This window comes from Lepidochelys kempii, chromosome 2, assembly GCF_965140285.1.
Source record: "Lepidochelys kempii isolate rLepKem1 chromosome 2, rLepKem1.hap1, whole genome shotgun sequence".
In the NCBI taxonomy this organism is placed as follows: Eukaryota; Metazoa; Chordata; order Testudines; family Cheloniidae; genus Lepidochelys; species Lepidochelys kempii.
The window spans coordinates 184,043,409-184,061,941 of NC_136381.1; the positions used below are offsets into that span (position 1 = coordinate 184,043,409).

General features: G+C 43.4%; 1 protein-coding gene across 6 annotated transcripts in view; it reads right to left on the minus strand.

Moving 5' to 3' along the window:
• ITGA9 (integrin subunit alpha 9) overlaps positions 1-18,533 on the minus strand; it is a 294,730-nt gene that overhangs the window by 119,591 nt on the left and 156,606 nt on the right. For all 6 annotated transcript variants that reach the window (XR_012157453.1, XR_012157452.1, XM_078851717.1 and 3 more), the window contains one exon: positions 6,835-6,911. Coding sequence is in view for 4 of the 6 variants with exons in the window: in XM_078851717.1 (XP_078707843.1) it covers positions 6,835-6,911 (77 nt within the window). In the remaining 2 variants the exon portion in view is untranslated. The remainder of the gene's footprint in view (positions 1-6,834; positions 6,912-18,533) is intronic.

An 18,533-nucleotide genomic window follows, 5' to 3' on the forward strand; every position in this document is an offset into this window, starting at 1 on the left:
AACTATACATATGAGCCAATTCAATCACCACCAGTGGGTAATGCAGCTGCCATCTGACAAGTCACAGCAACACTATTTTGTTCTATAAATAGTAATGCTACTATGTTTCCCATGGTACGCAGATTGCCATTACAGTGACACAGCTATGCAGGGGTTCCTCTCTAGCGGCATCTCTTAAGGAAGGCACCAGCCTATTCTGCTCTAAAGTTGCCACCTTCCTCCAATCTTTTGTTTGTTTGTTTTTCATGAGAGAGCCTATTTCTTCCAAAAACATCTTTTCTGATACACAAGCAAAAGCAAATATTCTCCAGGACTTTTTATCCATTTCCATTACATTCTAAATAGAGCCTAATGAGTATCATTACATTTGCTGAAAGACACCTGAGTGCCAGCAGCACTAAGCTAGCTCCCAAACAGTAGCCTGAGGGAGAAGGCAATCTTGAGACTAAATCCAGCCTACATGGGCAGAAGGATTTGCTGATTCAACACACGCCAATCATAGCTCACATACTGGGACAAAAAGAAAAGGAGTACTTGTGGCACCTTAGAGACTAACCAATTTATTTGAGCATAGGCTTTCGTGAGCTACAGCTCACTTCATCGGATGCATGAAATCTCCAATGCCTGCAACTCATGCTAGACAGCATTTTCATATGGATTCAGGCACTCTTTTTTCAGTGGGATTCCTAGACATGTCGTCTTTAGGTTTGCCCTGTGGAGACAGGCATATTCCCAAGTTCTTCATGGCTCAGTGCATCAATCTACGACCAGATAGGCAGGTATCACACCAGAACCTGAAGCCAGTTCAAGTATGTCAAATGAGATGTGTGTTCACATTCATCATCCTGCTACTATGGCAACTTGTAGTTTTATCTTAAAGGGCCAGAGTGCTCTTTTCCTCATATAGAGTCAGGGGTACATAGATTCACAGACTTTAAGGCCAGAAAGGGCCATTGTGGTCATCTTGTCTGACCTCCTGCATAACACAGGCTGGAGAATTTCACCCAGCACATAATGGGGACACGGATGCACTTCAAGTTCTAAATGAGCAGTTACACAGAGGCCCAATGAGAGCACAAGACTTACTACCTAAACTTGATGGAAAAGACATTCTCTGTTGAGAAAACAGATTTCACTGTGTTCCTTTGAAACTTCTCATACTGTGTATGATCTATAATGACTATTTTCAATGCTAAATAATGTATTTTTAAAAATATATCAGAAGAAATGTTCTCTCTCTGTTGGAACTAGTCCACACATAAAAGTTATTGGAGATTAGATTCAATATAACTATTTCAGTGGGTCTGTAATCTGCTTTTTAAATTATTACATTTTTAGTGCTGGTTGGTTGGCATGCGTGGCCAGTTTCCTATTGCTATCCAAAAGGCTGTGGCCATAAAAATAAATTCTACTGCAAAATATTTTATTCCTGTTATCCTTAGGGTTGCATGTTGCGCTACTAGGATTGCCAAGGGATTTATATTGTATGTATACTATCAGCCCATCATTTTTTAAATGCAACCCTTTTCTGGATTTTGCAGTCTCCACAGTCAGTCACTACGTCGCACTAACACAGCAATTCTAAGATGTTGGTGCAGAGACCGTTCCCAACCAACGTGTTAAAAGGTCATGTTTTTGTTTCTTTAGTTTAAGGAAAATAGATTTGAAGTGGGGTCATGTATGTAGAGAGGAGATACTTAGATGAGCCCAGCAAATTGCAGTCCTGTACCACTTGAGAATAAGACAACTGCAGTGGTGGAGTCATATCAAACATGCAGATGAAGGTATGATTTTACAGAAGCTTTATAGAGCTGCGGTCAAAGGAAGTAGACTACAAGGCCGACCACCAAGGAGGTTGGAAATTGCAATTCTGAGGGATTTAAGAAGCCTAAATCCTCCCATATTGACTCTTACTGAAGGAAGATGATTTGCAACGGGCGGTTCAAGATAGATGTCTTTTCTATGCTCGACCATGGCTACATCATAGCCATGTGTATCTGCTGCTGCACATATGTAAAGACAGTGTCTCTGTGCCCTGGTCACTTTAAGTTCCCAACCACAGCTTCCATCTCGCCCAGCTTCTGTTTTCCCCAAGACAAAGAGTTGCAACCAATGATTCTCAGTTCCCACTTCCCTATTTACCTGGAGCGCAGGCAGCCCCTTCCATGACTGATTCATCCAGACCAGAACTTATAAAGACCCTCTGAAGTGACACTAACCGCACAGGTTGTGTTAAATTACTCTGGGAGCTAGAAAGCTGCAATGGAGGAGCAGGGGAGGATCTGTCTATGATCCGTAGCCTCCAAAATTATCTCCTTTCTATTTAGTACAACTGAGTGTCTCTTCTCTGCCTCAATGTACAGGACTTTACCCAGGCCCTCAAGACACGTTTCTGAGGATGTTCTATAATAACCTTTCAGTTTATTTCAGGCATTAGTGAACCTGTTCACCAGGCCCCACAAAGAATATTGCCCACGCCCAGACATGAAATCAAACCCAAAAGTTTTTGAAATGGTTCGAATTTTTCCATAGTTTACCATCTTCAAGCACTCTCCCTGCACGTGCTGAGTCCCATCCCCAGTGGAGGGCGTTGATATATGCAGTGGCATCATTTCCAAGTGTACTGCACACCTGACCCACATGCAAAAACAGTCAAAAGTAGAACATGCCACAAACTCAGCATCATTTCCAGCTTAAGACTATATCTATGCTTACCAGTAGATCGGCACTGCTGTAATCGATGCAGCGCTGTCAATTTAGCGGGTCTATTGAAGACCCACTAAAAATATAGATTTTTTTGTTACATAACTGCATTCAAAAACAAAACAATGTAAAACTTCAGAGCCTACAAATCCACTCAGTCCTACTTTTTCTTCAGCCAATCACTAAGACAAACAAATTTGTTTACATTTACAGGAGTTAATGCCGCCTTCTTCTTATTTACAATGTCACCAGAAAGTGAGAACAGGCATTTGCATGGCACTTTTGTAGCCAGCATAGCATGGTATTTACGTGCCAGATATGTTAAACATTCATATGTCCCTTCATGCTTTGGCCACCATTCCAGAGGACATGCTTCCATGCTGATGACACTTGTTAAAAAATATTATGGGTTAATTAAATTTGTGACTGAACTCCTTGGGGGAGAATTGTATGTCACCTGTTCTGTTTTACCTGTATTCTGCCATATATTTCATGTTTTAGCAGTCTCGGAAGATGACCCAGCACATGTTCCCAAAATGACCACCACTTTCACTGCAGATTTCACAAAATGCAGAGAAGGTACCAATGTGAGATTTCTAAAGATAGCTACAGCTCTCAACCCAAGGTTTAAGAATCTGAAGTGCCTTCCAAAATCTGAGAGGGACGAGGTGTGGAGCATGCTTAGAGAAGTCTTAAAAGAGCAACACTCCAATGCGGAAACTACAGAACCTGAACCATCAAAAAGAAAGTCAACCTTCTGCTGGTGGCATCTGACTCAGATAATGAAAGTGAACATGTGCTGGTCCGCACTGCTTTGAATGGTTATCGAGCAGAACCCATCATCAGAATGGATGCATGTACCCTGGATTGGTGGTTAAAGCATGAAGGGACATATGAATCTTTAGTGCACCCTGGCACATAAATATCTTGTGACGCTGGCTATACCATACGAATGCCTGTTCTCACTTTCAGGTGACACTGTAAACAAGAAGCAGGCAGCATTATCTCCTGCAAATGTAAACAAACTTATTTGTCTGAGCGATTGGCTGAACAAGAAGTAGGACTGAGTGGACTTGCAGGCTCTAAAATTTTACAATGTTTTATTTTTAAATGCAGTTATTTTTGTACATAATTCTACATTTGTAAGTTCAACTTTCATGATAAAGAGTTTTCACTCCAGTAGTTGTATTAGGTGAAATGAAAAATACTATTTCTTTTGATTTTTTACAGTGCAAATACTTGTAACCAAAAATAAATATAAAATGAGCACTGTATACTTTGCATTCTGTGTTGTAATTGAAATCAATATATTTGAAAATGTAGAAAACATCCAAAAATATTTAAATAAATGGTATTCTATTATTGTTTAATCGTGCAATTAATCATGATTAATGTTTTTAATTGCTTCACAGCCTAGCTTGGAGGTAGTTGATTTTTTCAGTAAACGTCAGCAAACATCAATTGTACTGTACATGCATACAAATGAAAATATATTTCCATTGATGACCATCAAAATTCACAGATAAATCAAACTCTAAGTTTGCCTAAGGAAAATTACTTAGTATATTTTGACATGCCATGTTGACAGTTAAATTCTGCTAAGCCTAAATATTGAACAAGGGAAGATAATCTGTACCCAAAGCATCTTAGTCAATAAAAAGCTACAAAGAAATTCAGAGCAGACCTGCTGGCTCTTGCCAACAAGCTATTATTTTTGTTTCTTGTTACCTAGTTAAATATGCTTGTTAAGCGTATGCCATCTAGGGGTACATTTCCAAAGCACTGGATGACGTTTTTACTATGTAGTTCTCACTGGGTCAAATTCATTCCTTGTGTAGCCCCAGAACAGAGTTGGTGTGTGGTACCTCACGGTATAATGGTGATCACTACAATTAATTCTCATGATGGTAACCTAATCTTTGAGAGTTAGATGTTCTACTTAGAAAATTTGCAGTATATGATGTGAAAAAAAACAATGTACTGTAAAGCATTTAGCACTGTGTATACCTTATGACTCTTAAGTGTTGAGGTTACTGAAAAGGATACAAACCAGAAATATTTACAATGAGAAACTAATGGCCTTCCACTTATACCAATTTTTTTACATTGATGGAACTGTATAGACATAAATGGAGCAATTTTTCCAGTGTACATGAGAACAGAATCAGGTCCAAAAATGTCTAGTACAAAAAAGCAATGATCCTGTAAATACTTCAATTCATTCTGGTGTATAAGCATTGGAAATGACTGAAGGTCTGTAACAATTTCTGTTACGTAGACAGGAAGAATTACAAAAAAAAATGCTTATATACAATCTTTCAGCATATGGCATTGCGTGTATGAGAAATTAGTCATACTATACAGGATAGGCACCTTTTCCAACCTATGCAAAACCAGAATCCAGAGCAGCCTTTGAATTTTAAACAGGCAATAATAATACATATTCTAATTTCTTTAGATGGAAGAATGTTATATGTGTTTTCTAAAAACAGAAAATGGACAGTCTTGGAGATTAAACACAAGAGCAATCAACAGAATATGTTATCTATTTGAAGACATCCTGTATATTTCAAATAGTAACTCAGAGATGAACTAAAATGAAGAACTGAGAGGTTTGATCAGCACTTGCTGTATCAATGTTGTCTTGTTTTAGAATACCTTACACTCGTTTTACAGTCATGGTTTTTATTTGTTTAGGGGAAATCAACAGCTTATTTTTCAAATAATAAAATCAGGCTTAAATCTAGACAGCTGAAGGAACTAGCAATCCCCCAAACACTACTAACTATATTGCTTATTGCCATGACTTCAGAGGACTGACTCATAGCAAGTAAGTGTCTTCAGGATTTGTCCCCTAGTTTTCTGGATTATCTCTGATCTGAAGAAGAGGGGGGGAAATAAAACACAGTTCTCCAGTGTGTATTTTGTACACCTCTAACATTCTGTATAAGGTAACAAGTCCAGGTTTGGAGGGTGGGGGGTAAAAGGCAAACTGCAAGCTTGGAATCCATAGCTTGAGAACCCAATCCAACTCCCAGTTAGTCAATGGAAATACTCCTGCTTACTTCAATGAGAACTGGAGCTGGTCATAGTTTCTCAGAGTTTGCTTTCAGGGTTTTGGTTCAGGCCTATCTCTAGTTACAACTATAAAACACTGTAGAATTGTGCAAAATACTTTTAGATCTGCTGACTTTACTGTTTTTGACTTATTCTTTCCTGGCCTGAGAGCTAAGGGTTTCACAGACAACATCTGCATCAAACAGCAAAACACCTGAAACATGGTTAAATACTTCAGATCAGCATTTCACTCCCTAAAAGTGAGCTAAAAATGCTAGGAAAAAGGAAACAGAAATGATACATAAGGTTCAACTTTAACCTGAAAAAAATCCAGAAATGAAATAAGCACATCCTGACCAAGCAATACAATATGCCTTTTTCTTGGATCATAAGCCAAATGAGACAAAAGAAAAACCTCACATCAGTGCCACTTGGCGAGTTTTACCATGTGAGATGAAAAGTGGAGTTAAAAGGAAAAGCTCTCTAAATATTGACAAAATGATTGTGAAACTGACAAATGAAGACAAATAATTCTGCAGAGACTACGAATTTAAGGAATTAAAGGGGAGTAGGATAAAATTTTAACACCACAAAGGATTTTATGACATTTGCAATATTTTGAGATTTTTTTTAAACAAATTTTTACTAAGGAAAATGGAGATGCTTCACGCAGCTTTACTTTGTCATCACCTTCTTTGAGAGGCAGCATGATCTAGTGGAGATGGCATTGGACAGAAAACCTATGCTTTGACACTGACCTACTATGGGACTTAAAACAAGTCACTTCATATTTCTGTGCTTCTAATTCCCCTCCCCGCTTTGTCTGTTCAGATTGTAAACTCTCTCAGGCAGTGACTGTCTTGGGCATGCACAATACCTAGCATAACAGGGGTCTGATCTCAGTCTCTCTCTAGGTACTATCATAATATAATTAATAATAATCTGCATGTCGTGCAAGAAGTTGCATATACAAGGTGTGGATCTTTACATTGGGTTTTCACTGTGCCCTTAATTAAAATCAATTACATACAAGTATGTACAAGAAAGAACAAGAAAAAAGTATAATTCACTCACCTAGACAGCAATAATTTACCCTGAAGTTTCAAATCAGCAGCACAATCATCTGATTGACAATTCCTCTCAAAAATAGTCTGTAAAAAACAGAGGAGAAAGCTATTATAGTGGGGGACTCTGGTATAATCAGACTCCTCTTCCCAAAGCAATGTATTTCAGTAAAATTAAGAACACTCGAAGGTCATGATACAAAGTACTGAGGAGCCAAGTTCAAGCGATTCAGAGGCAGTCAAATCTTCTCTTTATCTAGAGCTCTTAGACTCTGTCAGACTGAATTGGAAAGCTCACCAGAAACAGACTCTCATGGCTTTTCTTCAGCACATTCCTGTTTCTGGTCAGGCTATAATCACATCCTAGCCCATATTTTTGGCACTCCTGTTTCTGGTTCCAAATAGTATGAACGAAAAATATATATATATAAATGTGGAAAATAATTGAACGAAACTCTTTCATAACCCTGGGAAAGACTTCGGTTGGTGTAGAGTTTGAGGTACCAGAACATATTCATCAAACCAATTCACTCATCTATAAACAAAGTAAAATTTTACCCATTTGTCATCATGTTGTTTATACTAGCAAAATACATCATTCCTTTAAGCAAAGCATGCAATTCTGACTTTCAAATTACTGACCATAAAAATAATGCCAGAATAACAGAACTACAGTCAAGCCTCTTGAATGTTTGTAAAACCCACTGGGAGTTGACAATGCAGCTATCAAATTAAATGGATTGGGAAAATGAAGAGAGGAAAAGGACCAAGATTCTGCAGCACTGTGCATGGGCACACAAAGCTTCAGTGGCAACAGAGATGGCACCTTTCCACTAGGTAAGCAAAAGGGCAGGCAGGAGAGGGTAAGTGCTTAAGAATGCCACATTCCCCTAAGTGTGGCCAAGTACAGCTTGCTGGCAATTCTCCACATCTAAATGTGGAAGTCAGTGGTCGGTGTATTGGGGATATGACAGGAGCATGTCCACAGTGTCCGACAACAGCATGGATCCATTGAGTCTGTATATCCTGTTAAGAGATTGGGGGAATATGATGACTACTTCTCCCATTGCTTAGAACAGAGACCACTGCCCAATTGCACAGACAACCAGGCCATTTGGGGCAAAGAATTCCATCTCCCTGCATTTTACACATTTCACAACCTCCAACCACTTAAAGACAAAGATCCAAAAAGAGGAACTCAAAAAATTATTCATGCAGGACACTTAAAATGCTTGGGATTTCCTTTAGTGTAAACAACATTTTCTGGTACCTCAGTCACATGATACATTATTTCTTAAGTAAATAATTTCCAACAACAAATGTAAGGGTACACAGGATTTATGTGGAAAGTATGGAATTATGGGACTAAGATGAGCTGTGGCCCTCAAAATGAGGTACAATCGACTGGCAATCCCTCTAATCCTCAGAGAAAAAACATTTTCCATGGGTTTTGCTCCCCTGCTCAGAATTTGGCCCTAACTGCTGATGTGTCTAAGTACATTAAAGGTGGTTTGAGCTCTCAAGGAAAAAGGAGCGTTAACTGTAAAATCATCTCACCCTACAGTTTATTTTTTGTATATTGTATCTCTGTAAAATTCAGAAACTTACTAAAAACGTGCCGCATGTCCAAATATATCAGCTGTATTTTAAAAATATAGCATTTTAAGTGAATTTAAGGAACTGGGTAACAATCCCAAACTTTTGTTATTACATCTATTGGCTTGGTTCTTCAAGTCAAAAGAGCAGGTACTAAGTTTCCTACAATTATTGATCAGATAAATCGTTGCCCATTTAAACCACTCAAACCTAAAGCGTAGCAGACGCCTAACTACCTTGCAAACATTAGTAACATTTTCTTATGCCAGAGAAACTCAAACCAACAGCAGTTAAATGCCAGGCGCATCTTCACAGGTATTGTAGTACTGGGGAGGGAGAAGGAAAGATGGTCCAAGCTCCCCAACACAGAACTGTGCAGAGGTGACCCCCTTCTCCTGAGGGGGGGGAGGGGGGACACTAAGACCTATGCAGCATCTTTCCCGCAAATCATGATGGATTGGGAGGGAAAAATTTCCAGTGAGAAACCAGCCATGGGAGCCAGGGAAAATTTAAGCTGGCTGGAACAGACAGAAGCAGCTTCGGCAGGTTGCAGTTGCTGAGGAGCTGGGTGGCTTTTGTGGAAATCTCATTGAAATTGACATGTTCCCACAGAATGTGTCAATTTCAACAAATTGGCATTTCCCAGCAGAAAAACACTCCACTGGAAAATTTCCAACTAGTTCTAGTATTTCTCCTCATAACACCCCTCTGAGGTAGGGCAGTGCTGTTATCCCCATTTTACAGATGGGGAACTGAGGCAAAGAGTGATTTGCCCAAGGCCTCACAGGGATTCTGTGGAAGAGCAGGGAAATGAGCCCAGGTCTCCCAAGTCCCAGACTAGTGCCCTAACCAAACTCCATGTTACTTTCAAAAAACAGAATAAGTACTTAACCTTGGAGTCCTGGCCAATATACCAGCTCATATAAGCAGTGTGCAGTAGTTCAGGATGAACCAACCAAGTTGGATAAAAACAAGGATGGACTGGAACCTTGAGCTAGCCAAACTTTTGTTTAGAAGTTTGAGAAAGGTCACGCTCTTCCCCCTCTTCCCTTTCCCAGTTACTTATCATTTCTGCGTACGTCTCTCTACTTCCTAGTTCTACAAACAGAAGTGGAACGACTTAAATATAGCACCATGAGAAAGTCTGTGTTTGTAGTATTTCTAGCCAAACCTGAAAGAGAAAATATCACAAATCTTGCAACAAATAAAAACATAAAATAAATGAATTCTTGTGAGATCTCAACCCCCAAGAAATTCAGATAAGCATCTGGAAATCTGGGGCCTTCCCCAAAATAAGCCCCAAGCCCTAAAAGTTCTTGGTGTTAGGTTTCAGAAAGAGCTGGGTCCTTCCTTCCTTCTAGAGCAACTGGGCAGCGAACGTGGGAGTCTTGAGGAGGATAGGGAGAAAAAAAAGGAGTAACTCCTCAAAACCCAACCTTTTCATTTAGTTTGGATCAGACAATGGCCAGGTCATTCAGAACCAGATTCTGCGACCTTTACCCACTTTGAGCCGACACACCTTGTTCCACATGTAGTCCCATGATGCTACTCAAGGTGAGTAAAGGCAGCAGAATCCATCCTTCAGTGACTGGAAATTCAATCTAAATTTTTTAAAAATCAGGCCATGTATGTAGGCGCCTAAATGTGGCCCTTATAAGCCTAATTTTAGGTCTCAATTTTTTTAAAATCTTGGCCACACATTTTCAATTTGCCCTTAAAAGCGAAGCTATTAGATTGAAATATCTACTGATCACAAGGTAAAGTAGTAGTTCCTGAAACCACCCAGCCACCCTCCGCTTCACCAGACTGTTTCTGGAACTTTGGCAGTCTGACTGTTGCTCACATGCTCAGGGTCTAACTGACTGCCATATGTAAGGTTGGGAAGGTGATCAGGTGGGTCATTTGCCAGGACCATCTGGCTATGTCCCACCTGATCATTTCCCTGCCATTGAAGGAACTTTAGGCATTGGTGTACTTCAGTTCCTCCTATTTTCTGCCTGTGGCACATAATAGTTTAATGTTCTGAGTACTGTAACAGTTTGGTTCTAATTTTGGTTGTTGGGTTTGTGTGTGAGTGCTCAGTGGTGTTGGTGGCCTGTGATACACAGGAGGTCAGACTGATCTGGTGGTCCCTTCTGGCCTTAAACTCTATGTCCCTATGATAAACTTGTCTATTAAATCAAATATCCCATAGAGTCAGGTGCAAAAGCCTGAATTCAATTCCCTCAAGAAAAGCAATTAACGTTCCTGAAAGCCTTCCAGGATTTAATTACATGCACTGGCTAAAATAAGAACAAATTATTTAGAGAATATGTCTAGGAAAATAGTCAAGCAAATTCAATCCAGGGGAGTGAACTCCACAGGGGCTATAAATGATCAGAAGAATCCTCCTATTAAATAAAACAGCCAAGTCAGAACAGTGTGGGTGGCGGGTGCAGGGAGGGGAGGAAGAAGGGTGAAATCAGCTAGGGAGCTCGCCCAGGGCTCCAGGTGTTCCCATGAAGCAGTGTTACACAAAGAAAAGAGCTTCACATTTACAACGGGTTAGCATAGGAAAATGGGGGGGGGGAAGAGAATGGCCAGCAATTATTATTTTATTAAACTAAAGCATATAAGAACTCCTCTAATTGGGGAAAGGTGGAGGGAAATGAATTTGTTCAGTGAATGTGCTGAGAGGAAAATTGTGTACCTAAGGCTCAGTACTCATATACTACCATTTATCATATCATTTAAAGCCAAACACAATCGTTTCTCCTTTCCACAAAAGCTGGCTTTGGATTTCAGCAGGGCCTTGCTTTGTATCCTTTGATGAAGCAATAATATATTAAACATGGACATATCTACCTAACAACAACAAAAAGATAGAAAACTGGACAAACAAGAGGAAGAGGTGCTCTCCAAGGAAATTAGCTGTCTGGAAAAAGCTCCCTAACCAAAGCTGCTATCTAGCAATTAGTAAGTATAAATCATCAAGCAAAAATGTATCTTCATGTTCTTCTGGACCAGATATAGACTGGTCACAGAGCTTGCTTATACACACCAGATGGGTTGATCATAAATGAGGTTAAGATTTTGACACCGTTATTTTTAGTAAAAAAGTCACGGACAGGTCACAGACAAACAAAAATTCACAGAAGCCTGTGACCTGTCCCTGACTTTTATTAAAAATAACCATGACAAAATGGGGTTGACAGGGGGAGGACTGAAGCCCGAGCTGGGGGAGGGGGAAGCGAAGAGACCCCGAGCCCCACTGAGGAAGACGGGGTCCAGCACCCGTCACCCATGGCGGCCGGGAGCTCCGCGGTCCCGCCCACTAGCTGACATCTCCGGCCTGCCACCCCAGGGTGGGAAAATGTCACAGAGGTGTCTGAAAGTCATGGAATCAGTGATCTGCCAGGTATGGCTGAAGTTCATTTAAATAAGGTATTTTATGCAGTGACACCTAGCTGTTGAGCATTATGCTACAGTTTTGCATTCCATTACATCCCCCCTTTAATTTCTATATTCCTACCATTTACAATGTTTACACCATCAAACAGTCTTTGAAGGTCGGTACATATCAGTCTGTTAAGCAGTTCTGTATCATACCAGTTTTCCAATTACACAACCTGAATGTGTAAGAAATGGTCATCTGGCTGTCCATTAGGTGCAACGACTAGCTGTGGTTGGTTTGGAATCCTTGAGTCGTCGTTTTGTTGTTCTGCATCTGTCATCTGTAGAGTTTGCTCTGCTGATTGTTGTTTCTGAGGAACACAGTGTAGATGTCAATGATTTCTGTTGAACTCTCCACTGTTGTTCTCAATTACATATGATCTGGGTACCAATTTCTTTTTCTTCATGACAGCAGGAGTTGTCCATCCTCTTTCTCTATCCAATATGACATGAACCCAGACACTGGTTCTAGACCTAGCAGGTCTCTGAGAGATAACCGTTGTAAAAGTATGTGTAAGCTGTTAGTCTTTTTATCTGATTTGGCTACTGTTTTCATGTCTGGTCACTCTGGAGACAGGTTCTTTTGCAAAGTTGGATCGGTCGTTTTTGCATTTTCTTCCCATCATGAGTTTTGCTGGACTACATCCATTAGCTGCTTCTGGTGTTGATCTGCTGCAGGAAGTTCTTGGCTGCCTGTACACCTCTCAGCCTCTCCACTGACTTGTGGATAATGTGAGATGTTAGTAATATGATCAAAATCATATTTCATTTGGAATCATTTGAATTCTGCTGAAGTGAATTGTGGGCTATTGTCCATCACTAATTGTTCTGGAATACCGAAGTGAGCAAAAGTATACTTAAGTTTCTCAATAGCACTGCAACATGTTTTGTCTTTCAAGTACATTACTTCTACATACCTAGAAAAATAGTCCACGACTACAAGTTATGATACCCCCGGAATCTCCATAAATCTGCAGCTAGTTTCTTCCAAGGATCCTCAGGAAGAAATGTTTGAACACTATATGGTACAACATTGTCTCAAGTTGATTTGGATTGAATCTCTTCTCAAAAGTCCAATATCATCAAATCCTCTGTCAAGTTCTTCCATCTTTCTCACTAGGCCCATCACAGCAGCCATGAGGAGACTGAGAAGGTTGTCTGTCTTTGATCTTGTGCACTCTGAATGCAAAGGTTTTGTCCTTGTAAGAGGTTTCTGTGATGAACTGGCTCATGCTGTTCTGCATACCTCCAGGGCTAGCCCATGGGCTCAGTTTGGGGGAATGTACGGGGAGCATTACCCACCAAACAGAACGGAGGTGTGGGGTGGGGGCGGGGGGGAGGTCATGCAGGATCACGTGCCACTTCCCCCCACCCCATTTCCGTGAGCAGTGAGCTGCCCTGCAGGGCTTGCTTTGGGAGGGGAGCTCTGTCCTTCCCACGCTGTGCCTCCCCTCTGCCCCTGGCACGTTTCGGCTTGCGGGGAGGGTGACAGAGCAGCTTTTTCTCTGTGCTCCAGGCCCCTGCCTCAGTAGCTGGAAGCTGCCTCCTGTCTCCTAGTGCCTGCTTGTTGCCTGTACAATGGTAAGTCGGGGGGGGAGGGAAAGGGGGAGAAAGCAGGATAAGGAGGGTGGGGTGGGGAAAGAAAGATGGGGAGAAAAGACAGTGGGATAGGGCAGGGGGAAGAGAAGGGGATGGGATGTGGTAGCAGAGAGTGGGCAGAGGAAGGGGGAGGGGATGGGGAAGAGAAGGGGATACAGGAGTGGGCGGGGGGGAAGCAGGGCCCCAGGCATGTAGCAGCCATAGCAGGGAGGTGTCCGCAGCAGCATCAGAGCAGCGACATCGCTGCAGCAGCCGGGGCTGGAGTGGCCGCCAGCAGCAGCTGGGGCTTCCCCGTTAAGCCAGCCCATCACACACACCCCCCAGCACCAGCAGCCCAGGTACCCACTGCAGATGGGGAGAGAGAGCGCCAGTGAGCCAAGGCAGGGACACCAGAATGAGGGAGAGGGGGCCAAGGCAGTGCGATGGGGGGAGGAGCAGAAAGGAGGGATGTCTTGGGGGGAAGAGGTGGTGCAGGGGTGGGGCCTCAGTGAGAAGGGGCAGCATGAGGCAGGGGCTCAGGAAGAAGGCATGAGGGCAGAGGCTGGGGGCGGGGCAGTGCGGCATGGGGGGGCGTAGCCATGGTTCGAGCACCTGTGGACCCCCCCACACACACACACACTTTTAGGGCACTTCTGCATGTAACCCTTCTGCCCGTCAGAGTTGGCAGCAACAAGGGCCGGGTTCAATATCTAGGGGTTCCATTCCAATAACACAATGCAAACCGGCTCGAGCCCCCACCCAGTGACCTGGGACAAATATATACCACCCCCGCTGGGCGCCTCCAAGAGGCAATACTTCCCCTCTCGCAAGCACATAGTCTGAGTGTTTCTTCCAAAAAAAGCAAAAGCCTTTTAATCACAGAGAGAAACAATGTGGCATTATGTTGGGGAAACACCACCAACAGGATTCATAACACAACCCATGAGCAACAAAAAACCCACCCCAGGCAAATTGGGGCATGCCCTTTTCCCTTTGGTTCTTGAGTCCAGCAACCCCAAATCACCCAAAGTCCCAAAAGTCCAATGCCCCAAAAGTCTCTGTCCCTGGTCAGGGCAGCCCCAGAGTTCGAAAGTTTATCTGCGGAGCTTTACCTCCCAACCTGGGTGGAAATGGGACGGGGGTAAGAGGCACCTTATGTGATCTGAAGCTGACCGCCCCATGGCTCCATAGCTCCACTCCGCCAGCCGCCCCACAAACTCCTTCACTCAGCTCCACAGCCCACAAGCAGCTCCTGCCATCCACACACTGCTCCGCGTCAAACTGCTCCACAATATATCTTCAGGCTCCCCCACTACTTAACACAACACTCAGTGATTTCAGCTCTTAGGTGAATTCAGCTTGTAGTAGGGGAGCCCCAGTGCTGGTGCACTGTCAGCCCAAAGTGAGCTCAGCAGCCTATAACTAGACTTCTAATGAAATCAAAATTAGCTCTGATATTCCACAGTGGAGAGAGGAGGAAGTGCAATTAGCATGTAAGGCCCTCACCAAGGGGCCCATGCCACCAAGTATTAATACTTGTCCCCAGCCTCTCTCCATTCACACAGTTTTGGAACCCATGACCCTTGCCTAGCGAGTGCTACTTAGTTGATGGTGAATCCCTCCATCATAACAAAAGGCCACGTACAGTTCCAAGCACAGTTCCCATAATCAGGGTAATAACAATTTATTCTTCCTGCCCCAATAACAGAGACACTGGGGATCCCACAGCAGCCAAAGTGACCATTTGGGCAGCTATGGTCTCATTCTAGGCGTGGTGGGTGTGCCTATGCAAATGAGATCGGCCCCTGAAGTTCTTTTCCACAACTTGCCACACCTCACCACCAGATGTCAGGGTGGAGCTCATCCTGACACTGCTTACATGCAGCTCCTGAGCCAAGCAAACTGGCTTCAGCATGCACATGTGTGAGCATGTGTGTTTGCACATGCGCTTTACTTTCACCCCTGCGGCATGGGGGGCAAGTCCAGTGACTTACCGGTACGGGGCTGGGCTGTGGCCGGCTCTGGCCCCTGGAAGGGGCGGGGCTGAGGGAGGTCAGAGCCAGCCCTAGCCCATCCTGTACTGGCAAGTGCCTCCTTCCCTCTCCCCGGGGTAACAGCAGCAGCCGGGGGCTCTGGCAGCGGTTTAAAGGGCCCTGGGCGGTAGCAGCAGCCGGAGCCCTGGGCCCTTTAAATCGTCCCCAGAGCCCCGCTGCTGCTTCCCCAGGGCTCCGGCAGCAGGGCTCCGGGGATGGGGCTCCGGCTGCCACTACCGCCCCAGGCCCTTTAAATCATCCCTGGAGCCTGCCGGAGCCCTGGGGAAGCAGCAGTGGGGCTCCGGGGACGATTTAAAGGGCCCAGGGCTCAGCCACCGCTACTGCCCCAGGCCCTTTAAATCGCCACCCCAGCCCCACCGCCACTACCCCAGGGCTCTGGCAGCGGGGCTCTGGCAGCAATTTAAGGGGCTGGGGGCTCCAACCACTGCTGGGAGCTGCAGGCCCTTTAAATTGAGCCTGGGGAAGCCGATCCACCCCTGTACGGCACACCAGCTCTTGCCAGTACACCATACCGGGGCGTACCGGCTTACTTTCACCTCTGCCCCCTCCCCCCAGCAATATAGCAATCAAACTATACCTATGGGCTAGCCAGAGCTGTGTCAGGTGACTTCAGCTCTGGAAGGGGTTGAAGGTGATTGTATGTCCCTTCTGAGATGACTGTAATTTCAGCTCTCGAGCCAATTTTAAAGTCAATGTCTTGCCACGAATATTCAGTTTCTCTCTCCAGGCAGGTTCTATGTCATCACAAGTGATAGATCCCAGAAACAATAGCTCTTGACTGTCTGCAATATGAGACAACTCCCTAACTGCTTTGGTGTGGCAAACAGCTGCAAAATGTCCATATTTCATGCATTACACACTGTATGCCTCTGGCTGGACATGCGTCATCTCTTGGGATATGACTTTTTCCACACCTTATACATGTAGGCTGGACTTTGCCTCTCTTAGTCTGGGAATTCTCTCTCCCTGCCTCAGGGATTATGTGCTAATGATTTTTAATACTCAAGTGTCTGTTCACAGTTTCTAAGCTAGTTTCAGGTTTTTTCAAATTGCTCCTGCCTTTTGTTCTGACTAATTCTGAGTGCGTTGCTTTCCGTATAGCTGTGGCTTGGGTTAAATTGCTCTTCAGCTGTAGTTGTTGTGAAAGGTTATCATCTGTTAACCCAGTAACCAGCCTGCCTCTGATATATTCATGTTTTGCATTCCTAAAATCAGTTTTCAGCCAATGTATGCAGAGCTCTTGTAACACATTCAACATTTTCTCCCTGGTTCTTGAATTTTCTGGAGAAAACATGCTTTTTCATAAACCACAGTTCTCTGAAGTATAAAGTATACATCAAACATAATCAGAACCCTTTTGTGGTTATCTTTGTTGCTTGTCTTCAGTAAAGCCAAAAGATTTAAAGATATGCTCTTCTTGTTTCCCCGTAGCACAAATCAAAGATGATACCTATATCTCCCCAATTTCTTTGTGGAGTTTGATTGCAGTGTTAAGTCTGGGACAATATTGTTTCTAGTCTGTCCATTCTGAAGGTTTGTCAAAGCTGAAATTTTCTGAGGCATTAAAGAATGGCATGTTGAAGAGATCTTGCACCCTTGGTTGCTTTCTTCCTTCTGTTTCTGTTCTTAGTTAACTCCTGCACCTCTGACTGGGGTATTTCCAGACTCCACAGCTCCTTGCTTATACTGTGATATCCCCAGCAAAACTAGGCCTGCTGTCTGTCTCTCCTCAGAAACAGTACATAGTGTAATTGCCACAGTTAAGTTACCACACGTCTTTCCAAACAAGAATATTTAATTCTTAAGGTAAAATTGTAACAGAGAAAACATATTAAAAACAATAAAAGAACCTACACACGTTAATAAGGTTACCAGAGATCACCCCCTTACTCAAAACACAAGCTCTGGCCGATGAACTGTCCTTCAGACTCCACCCCCAAACTTACAGGGCCAAAGGATGCCAAATTCCTTCCAACCCTTCCCAAAGGATTGGGCCCCCCCTTAAAAATCACCTCATAAATCCTCACAGTAAAAATGTTCAGATATCCAGATAAAGTTCAGCGGATTCTTCCTACAATGCCCTGAAAAAATTGTGCAGCTCTAGGTGATTTAAATCCTGTACCCTGTACCTCATATGATGAGATCATGTTTTTGTCTCCCTGCACACACACATAGTACGGCTGAGCATGAAGGCTATTGTACTTGGTCTAGCCCTGTGGCTCCCAACCTGCGGCCCAATCAGCACAATGCTGCGGCCCATGTGACATCCTCAAGGCCATACAGGTAATATTGGATGTGACCCACAATGGTAAATAGGTCTAACCCATGGCCCACTGGTCTAGCGCATGGCTGTTCAACCTGGGGGTCATGAACAGGCATCATGGGATCTCCAGCATGTTGCCCTTTCCATATTGATAAATGGGATGAGGGTCCAACAATGGAACACCACTGGCCTCGCCCATCATTAAATGAGAATAAGATTACCAAAATATGCATGTCACGCACTGCAGTCAGTGACCTCCATTAATTATTATTTATGTTCGTTAACTAATAGCAGACATTTCAAAGTTACAATAGAGCTGGACACCTGCTGTTCAAATTCAGCTCTGAACTGGAATCTTTCCCCTTTTTTCCATTCAGAAAAGAACAGGCCAATTCAATCTCAGCCTGAGCCAGTACATACTCAGGGTGGAGTCCTTTTTAGTTTTCCTGGAATGGACAGTGCCCAGTCACTGCCAGTTTAAGGTGGATACTGACCACTGAAACCCATGTCTGTAGAACAGTGGAAAGTCAGATAATTAGAGGTGGGTGGGACTGACTGCTTTAGGAATCCCACACAACCAAAGGGAAGATATTTTTAATTGAGCAAAGGGAGAGGCTCCTGGAGCAAAAGGAACCTTTGACTGAGATCTCTGAAACAATAAGAGTGGAACAGAGTTCTGCAGCCTATATAGTGAGGAAGGATGCTGAGGATATTAGCCTGGAACTCAGGTGACCAGGGCTCAAGTCCCTATTCTGCCACAGACTTCCTAGGAGACCTTGGACCAGT